The sequence below is a fragment of the Podarcis gaigeae genome (genome assembly GCF_964106915.1).
Source record: "Podarcis gaigeae genome assembly, chromosome: 11".
NCBI classification, from domain to species: domain Eukaryota; kingdom Metazoa; phylum Chordata; class Lepidosauria; order Squamata; family Lacertidae; genus Podarcis; species Podarcis gaigeae.
Genome location: NC_139687.1, coordinates 3538679 through 3555441, shown reverse-complemented (window position 1 = coordinate 3555441; position 16763 = coordinate 3538679). Strand labels below are relative to the sequence as shown.

The window sequence follows — 16763 nt, the reverse complement described above, 5'->3', positions numbered from 1 at the left end:
AAATATTTCCTTTTGTACACTGATTATGCAATTTCTACCATGTTTTAATGTTGTTTTCATTCCAGTTCCAAAATGTCTGTATGTATATATCTGTATAGTCAGACATATTAAACATAATTCATTAATTCTAACGTTCAGTCTTTCTGATGAGAAGTTTTCCCCACGACACTGTCTTAACCCAAGCGTCACCCTGTCAAAATGCATTCAGTTCCATCCTGAGATATGGACTCAGGATGTAGTAGCAATAATAATTTTGTAAATAAAAACACAAGACTGAGGGTAGCAAAGAAGATACTGTTATGAATTTGTGGTGGCTAGGCTGTATACCTGAGCCCTGTTTCTCATTACTGGATCCAGCATGGATTCAATTACTGGAATAGCCAGGCAGCCTAGTAATGGCCCACTATATATGGGTCGTTAAGGTAACAAAGGGAGTGGTTCTGTGTCAGAGGATAAACGGGCAGCCCCCACCCCTGTCTGTTAGTTAGAAAGACAAAAGGCTAAAGTTGAGAACTGAGTTATGTTAGCTAAGAAGATAGAAACAAAACCTGCAGGCTGGATTTCCATATTGAACCCCTCCATCGTACATATGTGTAAATAAACCATATATCACAAAGACACCAAAGTCTTTCCCGTACCTCATTCTGAAGGAAACATGAATCTCACACCACTGGGAGATTAGGATGGGGGGCAACAATATATTACAATAGCTATTATGGAAGCACTTGCTATGAGAAAGCCTGAATATGCATTACACCCCACATGGGACTCTCAGCAAGGCAACCAACACTTTCAGCTGTCCTATTATTAAATAATTTTAAAACACAAATTACTAAGTATGGTGTGTTAGAGATTCAGATGGTATGTATCAGAAAGCCTTACCTACTAACTTACCTATTCTCAGGAAGCAATGTGCTCTAAATTAAATCATGTTTCCAAAGAAACAAGAACTGGAAAACACCAGTATTGCACAAGAGGAGGAGGATATAAAATATCTTACCATGAACCAAAGGACCCACAACAAGATGATGAGAAATTTCATCAGAGGAATATGATTTACTGGGGAACTGAATAATCTGTTTTCCTATTATTATTATATATCAATGACACAAAGGAAGTAAGCCACACACAGATACATTAAAAAAAGTAGATATGAATAGAAACATTACTGGAATGACGAATTACCTCAGAATTTGTCTTTAAATTAATCATTTGAAAACAGCAAAATTTCCAGGAGAGATGGTTAATATCCCAGATTACTAGAAGAAATGATAGACAATATTTTGAAAAGCAGCTGATCTTAACTCCTTATTAGTAAGTAGCAAGAGACTGAAAAGGAGAAAATGTTGGGACAAATTTTTAAGGATGGTGGAAAAATAGTAAAAGAACTGAACAGGATTTTTTCCTTCAATAGGATGATGATCAGGTGTTTTTGTTTCGTTTTGTTTATTTGACTTTTGTGCAAACTAGTTTTGCTTGTTTGTGCAAACCAATTTTTCCTTGCACAAAGTGGTTGAGAAATACAAGTACTGATTTTCTACTCCTTTGAACGTGCCTGGTGTTCTGAGCAAAATTTTCTAGCTCAAAAAATATATTCATCTGCATAAAGCCTTAGTTGATATACTTTCCTTTCCCACAAGATGAGTTAAAAACATGCTTTGATAGTGTTGAAAATATTACATACTATTTTCCTGTCATAGGATTCTCCGCTGCTGTAAGTTGTGGCAAGTGTAGATGCACATTCTTCCAGATACCAAGGTTTTCGCCCACTTTCAGCTGTGCTGCTGATGGAGATCGTGTAGATGCTATTGGTGTAGCCATCACAGGAACAATGGTCCTTACTCCTTCCACCATTTCCAGAAGCCCAGACATAAATGGAACCCAAGCTGTTTCGGCCCTATTTGAAATAAGTAGGTAAAGGGTAGTTAATGCAATTTAGTAAGCATATAAGTATCCCTTACAGCACAATCCTATACCTTTCTCCCCATAAACAAGTCCTACTGAGTTAAATGGGTTCCTCCCACATACGTGGGGTCAGGATAGAATATTCCCTGAAACCAATATATAGCTTGATTACCACTGCAGCCCACTCTCTTTCCCCCAGAATAACTGGCCTGGAGGAGAGCTGAGCAAATGGTGGGAGGCTGCCTACTTTTAAGCACCTGAACTGGCCCAGACAGAATGGAACAAATATTTCTGGTTTAAAATCTAATTTACATCTTAATTGCTATTGATCATTCATATAGGATTTGAAGTGTACCTTTATTATCTCTGAGAGCATAAAATTCCAAGATATCTGTGCATCTTTACTTGCTGGATTTCTTGTCCTCTTATTTTCCATTTCTCAAATTTCCAAGAATTAGAGAAGACCAGAATTTTTGTCTTCTCATAATTTTTTGAGAGTTTATTGGTTTCACAATAAGAAACCAGGGAGAATAGAAGACATTTCAGAGCTATTGTCGTCAGTGATAATAAGGCCATATCATTTGCATACAGTAACTGTAGGAAAGGGATTTGATTGATATCTTAAAACTTTATATATGGATGTTTTATGATGGCTTATATTTGCAATGCCTAATAAAGGTTTAGTAGAAGGAAGTATTTTGATCTGCTTTGGCTACTTACTCTGACTGTATACAATTTCTTCCATTTAAATCCCATGGAAACCAATGGAATAAGCTAGTTTCAACTAACTTTAGCTGGACTGAGGTTTCTGTGTATGAGGTACAGTACACAATTAAGCATTGCAATTCAATTAGCACTATAGAAAACACATACTATTCCCAATTCATCATTCAAATCTGAGCATTTGTATCTTCCATGTGAATGTGGAATTACTGTAATTCACAACTCTCTGCTATGATCTGTTTTTCAACTCACTGATCTCTTTCAAGGAATGATTAAAAATCTTTGCTATTTCTAAAGAAAGACCACTTCCTACATTCTGATCTCATACTAATTACCATCTATAATTTCTCTCCACAAATGTATCATTTAAAAATTAAAGACATGAAAAATAACGTTTAAAAAAACCAAAGGTTTGGATTCTATTGTCTTTGCTATCTGTGTGGTTAATTTCCTCTCTTTGGATTACAAAATTATTAGTACCAAATTGCCTGCTGTTGCCCACAGCTTCTTCTGTTCTAATCTCTCCAGGTCACTGATTCTGTCTTCCTGTATATTTCCTACCATTTAAGATTTAGTTTTCTTTCTCCCAGCCAATTTGGTCACTGTTGAACTGACTAAAGAAAGAAGGGAAGGGGGGGGGGAGTAAAGAAAGACTCATTAACTAACTTCAGTTCACATTCAGCATACCTGTCAGTCAGAGAAATGTGATGGTGCTGATTTAGGCAAGAGTTTATTAATTTTATTTTAGGTGATGTGATGAAAACCAAATACTTAAAGTCAACACCGTATAACTCTAAGCTACATTTTTCTTCCATCATCAGGCTATTAACACAGTGAGACATTTTCCATGATTGACTGGTGCTAATTTCTCACTGGCCTTGAATGCAAGTTTGGAGGGAATGAACTGTTATCTACAGGCAAATCTGGAAGCACATCTTGCCATGTCAAATCCCAAAATATAATCTCTTGGATATAGAGTGTTTCTTGTTGTATTTGGTATTATTCAGCTCTGCAGAGTTCAGAGATAATTTTTCTTCTGGCCTAATTGGCTGGGGATTGTACCACTTTTTGGTTCCTTCAAGAAATACTGGTAATGACTTTTGCTAGTTATGCAGTTTATATCCTGTTTCTGCCACAATTTTCAAATGCTAAGAACCCGGATACAACCAACAAAAACCTATTGGTGAAACTGAAGGGTAAAGAGGATCTTAAGACACTCATATGTTGTATAGAGCCCAGAATGTACATTAGGTTTTTCCTTGTCTCCCCAGTCTCTATTCCTGCACAAAGTCAGCTTAATGGTTTCTGGTTCATAGTAAATTGTGTTGCCACAGCTATTTATTGGCTGGTATCTATAGTCACAGAAGACAAGCTTTTGCAAGCTTCATAAATTTTATTTAAAAGAAATGGTATGAATGTATCTGAATCAGGTTGCTATTTTCTTGCTTTTAATAGAGGAGAAAATGAGAAAGGTGCCAAGTTAAAAAACAAAAATATTGTCCAGGATTTTAAGGAGCATTTTTATTCTAGACTGTTGTAGAGGATGGATTTTAAATGCATAAATTGGCATGAATATGCTGAAGTATCATAACAGGCTATGTAGTAACTCAGAATTTTACTTTACTTTAGAATAACAGCCAGAACAGCTTCAAGCTATTCCCCAAAGAGCTATAATTAGTATTTAACAGTGCAAACATAAGAAAACAAAAGCTGCTGCTGGCTGGAATCTGAAATCGGAACCTGTGGAATGCAAGACATTTTACTTTCCCAAACACAATAAAGTCAGCAACATAACCACATATTGTGTATTTTCACTCTGGCTAACAGTTCAAGCTGTTGGTATTCGTAGTAGCCTAGCTTTCCTCCCCAAGAGAGAAGTATTTCTGAACATTTCTGTCACTAGATAGATGCTCTGAGATCTTGAAAACAACCTTATATTCACATTTGGTTGTATTACTGTATTTTTTGCACCATAACACTCACTTTTTTTCCTCCTAAAAAGTAAGGGGAAATGTCTGTGCGTGTTATGGAGGGAATGCCTACGGATTTTCCTCCTCTAAAAACTACGTGTGTGTTATGGTTGGGTGCGTGTTATAGAGCGAAATATACGGTAAATATCTTCAACGTAGATTGTGATAAAGATTTTTTTAAGGGTGATAATTTGCTTAAGTCACAGAGCAGACCCACTGAACCTGTATCTTGAACATGGAGTAATTGGACATGAGAGCAGTATAGAAATGGACAGAGTGGCTGATTCATTTACTTTTTCTCCACTGTCTGTGTCTCTCCATAATATGCCAATGACAAGATGAGCAGGCAATAGAAGTAATTAAAAAGCTGCCTCCTGTGATATCACACAGTGATTTTGAGACGGTAGAAGGTACAGAAAATGTAAGGGGGATAAAAGAAACAACAACAATTCAGCTGTGCAGAATATGTGAAGTGACAAAAATAAGATGGGTGAGTATTATTACTTCTGTATAGAAAACAATATAGAGGGAAACACAGTATTGTAATATTTCACTGGACATTCTTTGGTCATCCTTAAGACGGCCCAATGAAAGGGTTTAGAAAAATGCACAATATATTATTCTTGCAAATCCCATGCCTATAGGTTTCATGGGGAAATAAAGGAATCTTATTTCATGGAAGGCAACCAATGCCAACACTAAAAACAACAACATACAATTTACTTTGGAAGCAGGACTAAGTACACTTAGTTGGAAAATGTCCATAACATCCAGTGCTTAGGACCACAGCCTACTGAGCAGTTAGAATTCATAAAATACAATTGTTACCCTTTAGACTGATGCTTTGGACTCTTGTTTCTATTAAAAAAACAACTTATTTCTGAATAATTAAAAATCCTTCCTCCGCCTTCAGAAGATTGACAGTTGTTTTGTGATTGTAAGAGCGCCTTCTGTTCCTATCAACACTTTGAACACACACTCCAATGCCAAAGTTGGTGAAGCGAGAGAGATGAAAGGGGGCAGTGATGATGAGAGGGGAGGCACCAAGCAGAGTTCTCACAAGAGACTCAGCAGCACAACATCTGATCATTAATGTCCATCAAACATTTTGGCTCTCATCCAGCTCACGTAAGAGAATGGTGTATTGGGAACAAGAAGGAGGCCACTGTGCCGACCCAGGCAAAAAGCCAAGGTGTCTGATTTAGGTTTCAGAGCCTGTCCTCCCATTCTCCATTACATTAAGAGTGATATGCTATGCTAGAACTGTCCAGTATTTCATGAGTATGCAGATCTAGCTAGCCCTGCTAAGTATGCAGCTTGTACAGCATTATCATTTGGCTAGCTAAATAATTTAAAAACATATTCCACAAAAATAGCTTTAATTTTCTAAAAACCTGACGTTTTGGCTTTGGCTATAGTTTCTGTAAATGCAATCTCAAAATAACATAATGTTTCTAAAACAATGCTAGGTAAAATAGTATCCATGAATTAATAGTGGTCCACTGTAAGATGTACTTTGACTCTTTGAACTGATTTCCAGCTCTGAGATAATTTCAGCGAAGACCACACTCTGCAGACCATGGTCCCATTTAAAATCAACACACCCACCTGCGTAATTGTGATAGGGTTAGGACTGATTGCCCACCAGAATTGCTAATTTGCGTGCAACCTGAAGAGTGGGTGCAGCCTAAGTGCCATCTCCTTGCCCCGCTTGATGCACACCCCACAAGCCAAATGCCTCTCCTTGCTCTCTGCTTGAAGGTTCCTTGGAGGTTCCACAAGTGTTAACAGCTGCAATACAGCTGCCAATTCCTAGAGCGGAAGGGAAGGTCGGTGAGAGGGGAGTTTCTGCTTCCCCGTTTCATACCTCTGCCTCTGTTACTGGAGAAGAGAAATGTAGGTGAAATCAGAGAAGTCAGTGAGCCCAGGCTAAGGAGCACAGAACCATCAGCTCTTTTATGGAACACCAACAGACTGAGAGAAGCGTTGGAACAGCCTCACACCCACCAAGGGTAGGGAAAATAGGGAAGCCTAGGCTCCATCAGATAATATTTTGTGTCAATATTTCCCTTGCAGGAAAGGTGGTATATAAGTGCAATGAAGAAACAACAGATTAAGGAGGCCAGAGCAGCAGATGCCGGGGGGGGGGGGGGAGGAGGAGGAGATAAGGTGAGGGAGGGGGAGATTCAGTACCCCCCTTCTACATGCACCTTCAACTCTGCTCCCTTCTTTGTATGCAGACATATGAAAAGAAATCTGTCTGTTCCCACCATGTCTAGGTGGGCACCCCTAAACAAAGATATGTGATTCAGAGCTCTGTCGCTGTGATATCAGGCATCACTATCGGCATTTGCAAAAGGATCCTCAGTCCTCTGTGAGGTTTTTTCCATAGCAATGGTGTCAGGACTGCCGCTAGGTCCCAGCTCACAGAGGACCAACGCCCAGTGGATGTTATATACAAAAGTCTTTATTAAAGTTTAGTTTCCATTTCCAAGCTCTGAGCGCGCAGACCCACGTCTCGACGCTAGACCGGCTAAGTCCCCTCTGACTCACTGCTCCACCCACACCAGTTTAAGATTCTAGCCCGGCTCCACCTCTTACGCTGTTCTTTCCTTCGCTGGGTCCTTCTGCCCTCTGGGGTTTCCTCCTTCCTGGACTCCTCTGACGCTGAGCCCCCTGAGTCTTGTCCCTCCCTCCGGCGGGCTTTAGGACCTGGCTCCCTTCCCGGGCTCCCCGCTGTGCCGCGCTCCTGTACATTTGAACTTGGCGCGCGCGCCCAGCCGGTGACTTTCCTTCTGACCGTTTCCCTGCTTCCTGATGTGGGTGTTGCCAAACCTGACTCCTCTCCTCCCTCTGGTGGTGAGGACACTGGTCCCGACTCCTGGGACTCCCCCTCCCCACTGCGCTCTGGTGGAGAAGCTGGTCCTGATTTCCAACTGCTGCTCAGGGACTCCCCGCTGGCCCCTTCCTCCTGGGGCTTCCCCCCTGGAACCCCCCTCGCTCTGGCCACCGGCGCTCCCTTCTGTGAGTCCTCCGATTCGCTAGAGAGGCTTGTGGAATAACTCTGGCCACTGTCACTGCCTGCGCCCCCCTCGTACTCCTCCTCCTCACTCTCCATTTGCTCCCCCTCCTGTGTCTCTCTTTCTGAACCCCTGACAAATGGTTTTAAAAAACATGTATATTGGGGAATATTTTCCACAAATACATAAAGCATACAGAAGTTTATCCACTATGAACATTATAAATAGCTGAGAGCCCTATTAACAATGCAGCACAACAAAAACAGTTAAGATAATAGTTACTCACAAGTTTGCTGGGAAGAATTAACACTCCCACAAGTACCGGGACTTCAAAAGCATTTCAGTGCAGGAATCTGCAGCTGTCCCATATGGGAGTCGAACATGCAACCTTTGTGTTATCAGCACCATACTCTAACCAACTGAGCTATCCATGTAAATGTTTTTTTAAGTTCTTTAATGCTGTTTTTAATAGGGTTACTTATCAAACTGGTTTTCAATATTTATATTTATATTTATTGCATGTTTTCAATGGTATCTGTTTAACTTATGCTGTGAACTGCCTTGGGTCCTGAAAGAGTTCCGTTTGTTTACTCTGACCTTTCTTAGACGCTGCACATTGGACATTTTGAGAAGTATCAGCTCTCTTTTATACTGGATATGTTCTGGTCTTTGGGTGGCCAAAATTAGGTCATATAGTTGTAGCTCAACCCACTAGGCATCTGGTTCATGGTATTTTATAGGTAATTACATTTGGCTTTATGATATCAGAATGTCCTCACAATGAGCATCAGTCATGGACAATCAGCACACTTTGTGTGGAAGTACTTCACAAATATGATGCATTAAAATGCAGAAGTGAAATCCTGATTTTTCTAAAAATCACAGAGCTTGAAGTTTAAGTCTCAGCAAACTAAAGAAAGTTATTTTTCTTTAGAATATCACAGCAGTAGGGTATAAAGGGACAAGCTGGTGTTCCCCCCTAACTCGTAATAATTTTTATCATACCTATTTTTGTATATTCTGGATCTTACTTATATCTTCAATACAGGATTAATAGAATCATAGAACTGTAGAGTTGGAAGGGATCCCGAGGGTCATCTAGTCCAACCCCCTGCAACGCAGGAATCTTTCACCCAAGGCAGGGCTTGAACCCACAACCCTGAGATCAAAGAGTCTCCTACTGTACTGATGGAGCTATACTGCAGCTTCAGCTCCTGTCAGCCCCAGCCAGGCCAAGGGTCAAGGCTGATGGGAGAGGTAGTCCTGTGACATTTAGAGGCCCACAGGTTCCCCACCAATGCTTTGCATGGCTATGCACTCAAGCAAGAGACGTTATCCCAGTGCAAGGAAACATTCTGGCCAGGCAAAGGACTGGTGGAGGGTGTGGAGCAGGGCCTTTGTGGGGTGGGCCCTGGAGAAGATACAGAGCTGGCAGAGAATCCTGAGAGGGTTGGCCACATTTGGCCCCAGGCCTGAGCTTCCAGAGCAGTTTTACAGATAAATGAAAAACAATAGATGGCATAAAAGGAAAGGACCGCTCTCCACATCAAACAGAGAGTGCTCTTTGTGTGCCTGCGCGCAGCACCCGATCCTACGTGACTCCTGGCAGAGTATTCCTGGACTGCTTCCCCAAGTCGCAAACCTTGAGGTTCCTGCCAAACCTCAGTTCAAAGAACCAATTGTGACTGGGGAGGTGTAGCCAGGGGAGCAGGCCAAGTAAGGGTTGGGTCCGCTCTTTAAGCATAAAAGGGGGTGGAGCCTACATGGGAGCTCTCAGTCTCCTACCTCCCTTCGTTTGGGCCTTTTATTGCAGGTGAACTTCTTCTTTACAGGTATGCAGGCGCTGCTATGGTCTTACGATGGTTGCTATTGAAGGACCAGGAAGGAATTTCCCTGCATTGGCAGGTTTCGCCTTCCCCATAGCAAAACGTCACAACTTTGGTGGTTATAGGCCTTGGGCGGAATCCTTTAGTCTACTTTCCCTAAATAGGGTGTGGGGTGTGTGTGAAGCAGTGGCACACGCCCCCCCCCCTGCAGCAGCGATCCCAGGGTTCCCCGTTAAAGGGGTTGTGTTGAGGGGAGTGACTGGCCATATGCTGAAAGGTTGTCAGTGCACTCCCCTGTGTTGTGGTGAAATGGGGGGGGGGACCCCCCTCTGCTTCAACATACGTCTTCCAGAGCCAGCCCAATCCCCAGACAGATTGGTTAACCCTGATGTGCCCCAGATCCCCAGCTGGGGACTGGGAGGGATAAACGCCCAATGCCTAAGCCAAGGTATTTTCCTACATCTGAAAGTTTAATAAAGTTGTGGCCAATTTTTATCCCATAACACATTGTCACGAGCCATTATTCCACCTGGATGTCGCCTGGGGTTGGGGTCTCCGCTTGGGCACACAAAGGAAATAGGAAGGAAGGAGGAAAGTAACAAGCTAGCCATGTATGAGTTTTTTTAAAAAATTCATGGTGGCCATTGTGAGTGCTGCAATATCACAAAAAGTGCTTTTTCAGAGTGAGATCATGGCATGGGTAACGTGACTTGCCCGGGAATGCAGCATGGAAGACGCGCAGCCCAGTTATTGACCTGAAAAAGTTGGGTAGTATTCTATAGCCACAGTTGCATAGGAGCTTTTAATATATGTTTCTTCACAGAACCAACCAGAACTGCGTTTTTTTCCTGGATGCTTTGCAACTTTACCTTTGACAACAAAGTACTTTTTGCTCACAGAGTAAAAACATGGAGTCTTCCATGTTCAAACTCCCCGGCATTGCAGTTTCCTGGCTATTTTCTCTTTATAAGGTATGCTACCGCTTCTGCGAATGCAAACAGCTAATTAAAGTTTACTTCCTACTTTTCTTTATGAAAACCTCAAGGCAAGGAAAATGTAAATAAAAGGAAATAGAGCTCCTTTGAAAGACAAGAACCATGTCCCTTGGGCACAGAAAATCTACTGACTTGAGCTGTCATCATAATTTATTGGGTCCTGTTTAAACATACAGATGATACAAACAGCAGAATTCTGTTGCAAGGCTTCTGTTGCAGAAAACATTGACTTAGCTCTGCGGCTGGCAATAGGTCAGTTAGTACATAACTGGCCATGTCCAATGGAGATTTTTTTTAAAAAAAAGGTGTAAATGTTTAGACCAGGACTTGTATAAAAGCATTGTGGGTGCCAGCACAAACTGGCTGCCATGGGCAGCAACAACAGAAGAAGTGATGGCATTCCACACTAGAGAGTACTCTCACAAAAACAACATTGTGGCTATTAGGCACAAATTGGTAGCCACGGGACATGGAAAAGGAAGAACATAAAAGCATTTTTTTTATAAAAAAAATCCACAATTTCCCTTGGGATCTTTCCCAAAACACCATCAAATCAAAGAATACATCAGTCTCCATGGACTGACCTGTAAAAATCACAGATCCAGAATTATACAGCAGAAAAAGCCTCAAGGCACACAATTTTTGTTTCAGTGGGCTCAGCTCCTCTCAAGAGCCCCAGGGAAGGTCTTGCTGGACACCCATTGAGGACACTGGGATTAGACAGCAATGTGCTGTGAATCAAGGACTCTCCTGCCTCCTAATAGTAGTGGTGAGAAATTTCTAGTCATGAATGTCCTATAGATTGGATGGAAAAAGAATATGGAAATTTGTTATTCTTCTACTCTATTTTCTTATAACCACTCTTTATTCTTTTTTCTGTATTTCTGTATCTCTAAAAAGCAATAAAAAATATTTAAAAAAAAAAAAGAAATTTCTAGTCATGAATGGTGGAGGTGGCAGCACCAGGTCTTGCACCAGCCCAAGTGCAAGATCTGGAAGGAAATGTGGTGGTTCCTTCTCAGATCTGCTATACATAAAGAATGAGTAATGAAGTAACAATGAATGAATAATAAAACAATGGATGCATTAATATATCCATGCATTAATGCTTCATCCAAATTGCATCATTTCTGGAAAGATTTCTAAAGTTCAGAATGGAAAGAGCAGTAAAAGGGCTGAAGCTGAGAAGGTCTGTGTCTGAGTCAGTGCCTGAAAGGGAGCTCCCTAAGGACCTAATGGACGACACAATGAATTTCATAATGGAAGGTAGGTGGAATATACATCTGTGAAATAAATACAATACATATCTTTTTAGTTGTGGACAATAGTTCAAGGCGGGTCGGGGCTGCTGATTCTTCTAGACCTGTCAGCAGCCTTCAACATGGTCGATCACGAACTCCTAGACTGCCGCTTTGCCAACGTGGGGATCCAGGGCACAGTCCTTCAATGGCTGCGCTCGTTTCTCTCTGGTCGGGGACAGAGGGTGGCGCTCGGGGGGGAATTGTCATCGCGCCACTCCTTGGTGTGTGGAGTGCCTCAGGGTGCGATTCTCTCCCCGATGCTTTTTAACATCTTTATGCGCCCCCTCGCCCAGCTTGTCCGGAGTTTTGGGCTGGGTTGCCATCAGTATGCCGATGACACCCAGCTCTATCTGTTGATGGACGGCCATCCTGACTCGGCCCCAGATACACTGACCAGATGTCTGGAAGCTGTGGCTGGATGGTTACGTGGGAGCCGGTTGAAGTTAAAACCTTCGAAGACAGAGGTCCTCTGGCTGGGACGGAGCGATATGGGATTGAGGGGGCAACTCCCATCTCTTGCGGGGGTGCAATTAGTGCCAGCGTCGTCCGTTAAGAGTTTGGGTGTAATCTTCGATACCTCCCTCTCTATGGAGGCGCAGATTACAGCTATAACAAAGGCGGCATTTTTTAATCTCCGCCAAGCTAAGCAGTTGGCTCCTTATCTCTCTCGCCCTGACCTAGCCACTGTGATCCACGCGACGGTCACCTCCAGACTGGATTATTGTAACTCGCTCTACGTGGGGCTGCCCTTGAGACTGACCCAGAAACTCCAGCGGGTGCAAAATGCCGCGGCGAGACTCCTTATGGGGTCTTTGCTGCGAGATCATATTCATCCAGTACTATACAAGCTGCACTGGCTCCCGGTGGAGTACAGGATCAGGTTCAAGGTGCTGGTTTTAACCTTTAAAGCCCTATATGGCCTAGGACCCTCGTACCTATGGGACCGCCTCTCCTGGTATGCCCCACAGAGAAATTTACGGTCTGCAAATAAAAACATCCTAAAGATCCCAGGCCACAGAGAGGTTAGGCTGGCCTCAACTAGAGCCAGGGCTTTCTCGGCCGCGGCTCCAATCTGGTGGAACGCTCTGTCACAAGAGACTAGGGCTCTGCGGGACCTGTCATCTTTCTGCAGGGCCTGCAAGACAGAGCTGTTCCACCAGGCCTTTGGTCAGGGCGCAGCCTGACCCCCTCCTCTGGTAACCTACACAGAATTTTGCTTGATGGTTGCCATTAATTTGATTTTAATTAATTTTATAATGAATGTTTTTAGAATGTTGAACTATTTTGACTGTTGTTAGCCGCCCTGAGCCCAGCTTCGGCTGGGGAGGGCGGGATATAAATAAAATTTATTATTATTATTATTATTATTATTATTCAAGTGATGGAGGTTATTATGTATCATTTGGTGTTTGTTAAGATTTGTAATGATTTTAGCATACACACTTTGACAAAGCTCTATGAAATATTCAGAGATGATTCTCTGTTTGTATGTAGTTGTTTTATCTTTGTTTTAAATAAGATTAAGAGGGGGGAAAGCAGTTAATCAATTGATGAGTATGGAAATGGAGATAAGTTTAAAATCTGAATTTATAGTGCAGTCCTACGTAAGGGGTAAATGTGCCCAGAATTGCAGTCTAAACCGCAAACCCACTTATACACATTTACCTGGAAGCTATTGAACTCAGTTTGGCTTGCTTCTGAGTATTCATGTAGTGTATCAATACTGTACAAGTTTTTTTGACGCGGGTGGCGCTGTGGGTTAAACCACAGAGCCTAGGACTTGCTGATCAGAAGGTTGGTGGTTTGAATCCCCGCGACAGGGTGAGATCCCGTTGTTCGGTCCCTGCTCCTGCCAACCTAGCAGTTCAAAAGCACGTCAAAGTGCAAGTAGATAAATAGGTACCGCTCTGGCAGGAAGGTAAACGGCTTCCGTGCGCTGCTCTGGTTCGCCGAAAGCAGCTTAGTCATGCTGGCCACATGACCCAGAAGGTGTACGCCGGCTCCCTTGGCCAATAAAGCGAGATGAGCGGCGCAACCCCAGGTCGGTCACAACTGGACCTAATGGTTAGGGGACCCTTTACCTTTACTGTATGAGTTTAATTTTTTAATATACAAATAAATTATAAAAAATAATATTTTTAGAAAACACTGCTCCTGGCTCCTTTTAAAATCCAAGTACTATAATCCAACTGGCAGAATTTAAAGGAACATGAAGCCCAATTCATATGGCATGTTTTTCCAAAGATACAGTGAAAAGGGAGTTGAATTAGTCAGTTTAAGCTAGAAGGAATAAAAAGAGAAGTGCTTACTTGGCTAGAAAATGAATTGAAAAGATCTTTAAGAGACTTGCATTCCAAGACCATGCAGAGTTAGTTGTGCATTAGCCCCTTGGTTTCAACAGGAATAGCAAAGGCCTCAATAAATATGTGTTGGGATATGTACTTTAGCATTATAGATTATGTTTGGCTGGGTGAGTTATGTGGAACTGGAAACCTCCAGATGTTGTTGGACTAAATATTCTAACATCCCTGTATACTGGCAATGTTGGCTGTGGTTGACTGGAGTTGGAGTCTTCTAACATCTTGGGGGCCAAAAGTTCCCACCACATTTCTTTTATATGATAAATGTGTTGAATGTTAAATTGTAAAATCCATTAAAAAATTATAAATACAGTATATATAAAGTTCCCCACCACTGGCTTAAATAATGAACTTCCACAGTAACAATTCCATTTGCTGTAGAGTCATGAAGGAAAATGGTACCTGTTGAATCTTTGCCTGAAATGCAGATTTCAAAAAGCATAGGATTGGTCCCCCCCAAAACACAGGATTCTCAAAATTTAAAAACTTAACTAACTTAACTTGCTTTCTTCTATTTTGAACAGAAGATACAATGATTTCAGATTGCTGCAACAAAGGGAGCTTGCAATCTCTGTGCCTTTAAAATATAAACATGATGTTGAAATTCAACAAGTTAATCACTTCCAATCTTGGTTACTCCATTCATTTGAGTTTGCAAATGTATGAATTATTATTGTTATTGTTATGAATTATTAGCATTATTGTTTTGAAACACTACAATGAAAGGGAGCCCCAGCCCTTCCGGTTTTATCTGAGATTTTATATCCACTTGTTTTTACTTCTATCCTTCATGCCCCACATGTAAGCCCTTTCAAGTACTACGCACATGAAGGTCGTCATAGAATTACTGAGGAGCAGGGCTGTGCCACTGACCCTGGCATCAAGTATGCCCCTGCTCTGCCCCAGGGATATTGGCACAGATGTCTATGGGAAGGGGGCCTATGTGTGAATGACTGCTTGCGTGTAGCCTTCAACACTATCAGAATTTGATTACAGAGTCCCAGTCATGAGGAAGCCTTTATACAAGCAGCTACTCATGTAAAGCTTCCCTTCAGATGTTCATGCCAATGTTCGGATGTTCAGGACACATGCCTAACGCTAGGACAGGGGCAACCATGCAGCCAGTCACAGTAAGATAACCCCTTAATGAATACTATTTGTGAAGGTAGCTATGGAAGATTCTGAAATTAAGATTAGAAATTAAGTGTTTCTCTAGAAATCTATGGAGACTGTAGTCCTTAGCTGGTAGGACAGAGGAGGGCACAGAGTGAGAGCCTGCTGTTTGGCTAGCATGCTACCGTGCATGCTGCGTCTTTCAGAATGAAAGGAAATGTGCTGAGATACACTCAGGCCCGCAGTGTGGCGTGAACAAGAGACATCAGACCTTCTTTCCTCCAAAATGATTCTGCCAGAGGAACATGGAAGACCCAATCTCTGAGAAGCAAGCTGCCAAATATTTTTAATTGCAGGAACTTCTCCCAACACTGGATTATTTTGAACAAGGTCACGCTCATTTCCTATGATGCCAAGCTGCCTGGGCATGCTCAGAGGCCTCTAGTTTCTGGAATGCTGACTATGTAATCAGTGTGCAATTCATTTGTACTTCATAATGTCTGGATTTTTCAGTAATTAGTTTAGGAAAATTATGGAACAGAAGCAATGGATTCCTCCTACCCCTGGTTTCAGCAAAACCTGGTACCATAAAATGTACCACATTACCTATTTTTCCATTATCTTACTATATTACTTTATTTTTCTTCTTTTCCAAATGCACAAATAGAGGATGTGTGTGTACAAACATACCGTTCTGACGCCATTCTCAAAGGCCTGGCGCGTTAAAGAAGCAGGTCCATCAACTGTCTTCCCATCATCATCGGGACCCCAGCTAGCACTGTAGATGTGTATGTGCTGGGGATTGAGGCTAAGTGATTTTGCTTCTACCATGTCTGTAACATCACCATCTAGCATCCGTACTCCTTGAAAAGAAAAATGGCAAATTGTATGACAATGGACATATTGAAGCACATTGGTGGGGGGAAAATGGTTGGTGTTTTTAACTGACTCAAACATACTTTGGGCCAAAAAGCTTTGTTATTGTTCGTATTTCATGTTCTGCTTGACAATGTGTTTTTTTATTTTATTAATAAACAAAATAAATCAAAGATAAATAGCATTTGAGCATTTTTATGCTCAAATGAAGTCTTTGGATTACTTGTTTTCACAGGATCCAATCTATTTAATGTTTTTTAAATGGCCATTTTCAAACAAAACACATTTTTAAAAAAATTAAAAAGGGTTTTTTCCAGAAAGTAATGGTGTGGAAACAAATTATAATACATTTTTAATTGGCCTCAGTTCACGATGAACATGCCAATCATCCATCTGAAAGGAAGGGTAAGTGGGCTGGGGAAGCCAGCACGCGGTGCCCCTAAGTTCCTTTGAGCTGCTTGCTAAAGAGACTGTTCCAGGGAAGGGGAGAGCTGCTGTTTACCTGAGTCCTGGATCACTAGAATGCCTTCTGCTGAAATCTCCCTGCTGATCTGGAAGGTGATCTCCTGTTGCTGGCAGAGTCTACAGCACTTCCCTCTAGGTAACTACTGTTACCTCCACCATTTCACCCCACTGCCAGTCAAATCCCACTTGGAGAGCTAAACCAGGTAGTG

At 41.9% G+C, this 16763-nt stretch overlaps 1 protein-coding gene across 5 annotated transcripts in view; it reads right to left on the bottom strand.

The window, feature by feature from the left end:
* Positions 1-16763, bottom strand: part of LOC310826723 (proprotein convertase subtilisin/kexin type 5-like) — a 165458-nt gene that overhangs the window by 60015 nt on the left and 88680 nt on the right. For all 5 annotated transcript variants that reach the window (XM_083701929.1, XM_083701932.1, XM_083701931.1 and 2 more), the window contains 2 exons: positions 15904-16076; positions 1685-1897 (listed from right to left, as the gene is read on the bottom strand). In XM_083701929.1, coding sequence (XP_083558055.1) covers positions 1685-1897; positions 15904-16076 — 386 coding nt within the window. The remainder of the gene's footprint in view (positions 1-1684; positions 1898-15903; positions 16077-16763) is intronic.